General features: G+C 55.6%; 1 protein-coding gene across 1 annotated transcript; it reads right to left on the bottom strand.

The window, feature by feature from the left end:
- Nucleotides 1-112: 112 nt before the first annotated feature.
- H310_14765 (hypothetical protein) lies at nt 113-311 on the bottom strand (the record flags this gene model as incomplete). Its single annotated transcript, XM_008882693.1, has 2 exons — nt 113-246; nt 299-311. The coding sequence occupies 2 exons, from the start codon at nt 309-311 to the stop codon at nt 113-115; spliced, it is 147 nt and encodes a 48-aa protein (XP_008880915.1).
- Nucleotides 312-888: the final 577 nt, after the last annotated feature.

Below are 888 nucleotides of genomic sequence, written 5' to 3'. Positions count from 1 at the left end.
GTCCGTAAGCTCACTATCCTCCAATGAGGCTTCAACCTCACCACACTGCTCAATAGCTCCATCAATGAGCTGACACTTACGAAACCCGTTCAATATCACGGCTTCAGGTAGGTCATTCCACACCCCAGTGATCCATGACACCATTGTTGGTCTCGACGGACCACGCAGCTTCAAGTTCTCGCTCAAGGCCTTGCTGTTCTTCACTTGGCGGCGGATCTCGGCGAGCCAGTTCGCGCGCAGTGACGCCTTCAACGGCCGAATCGAGGCAACTTCCGCCGGCTGGCAACACCAGGTGAACCGAGGCGGGACATGCTCAAGCAGCACATTGATAGATTCTGCGTAGGCGACGACCTCGTCTGTAAAATGAGCGCTGAAGTCGTCCCACAGGAGGATGACCTTTTTCGACACTCGATCGGGTCGTTCCCCGAAATGATACCTGAGCAACTCCAATGACATGTCGGCATTCCACCAGGCTGCTGGGTTCCCGTAGATCCGGCAGCCAGCCGCTCCTGCAATGGCTCAACGTCACGCCACACCCGTCGCCCAAAGCCGTTCCGCCAGGTTAGGTTCTCCTCGGCCACATCCTTGTCCTTTGATGTGGTTGTCTTCAGAAACAAAGGGTACTTGCGGCCGTTGAGTTCGGCAAGAAGCATTGCCGTCGCTCGCTCTTTCGTCTTCCCCCGCACTTGACCCAAACGGTATTCTCCTTGGTCGCATTCAGTGTATTTGTTGGAAGATACTCGTGGTTGATTGCGATTTGGTCCGCGTAGTAGATCACATCGACGTCGTTGGCCATGGCAGTGAGCAACACGCGTTCGGAGAAGGCTCTCAAAGTGTCGGTGCCGTCTTGGTTGGAGTCCTGGCCGATGCGCGTCTTTGAGCGAAAGG

The sequence above is a fragment of the Aphanomyces invadans genome (assembly GCF_000520115.1).
Source record: "Aphanomyces invadans strain NJM9701 unplaced genomic scaffold supercont1.86, whole genome shotgun sequence".
Lineage (NCBI taxonomy): Eukaryota > Oomycota > Saprolegniomycetes > Saprolegniales > Verrucalvaceae > Aphanomyces > Aphanomyces invadans.
This window is presented reverse-complemented; position numbering and strand designations above follow the sequence as displayed.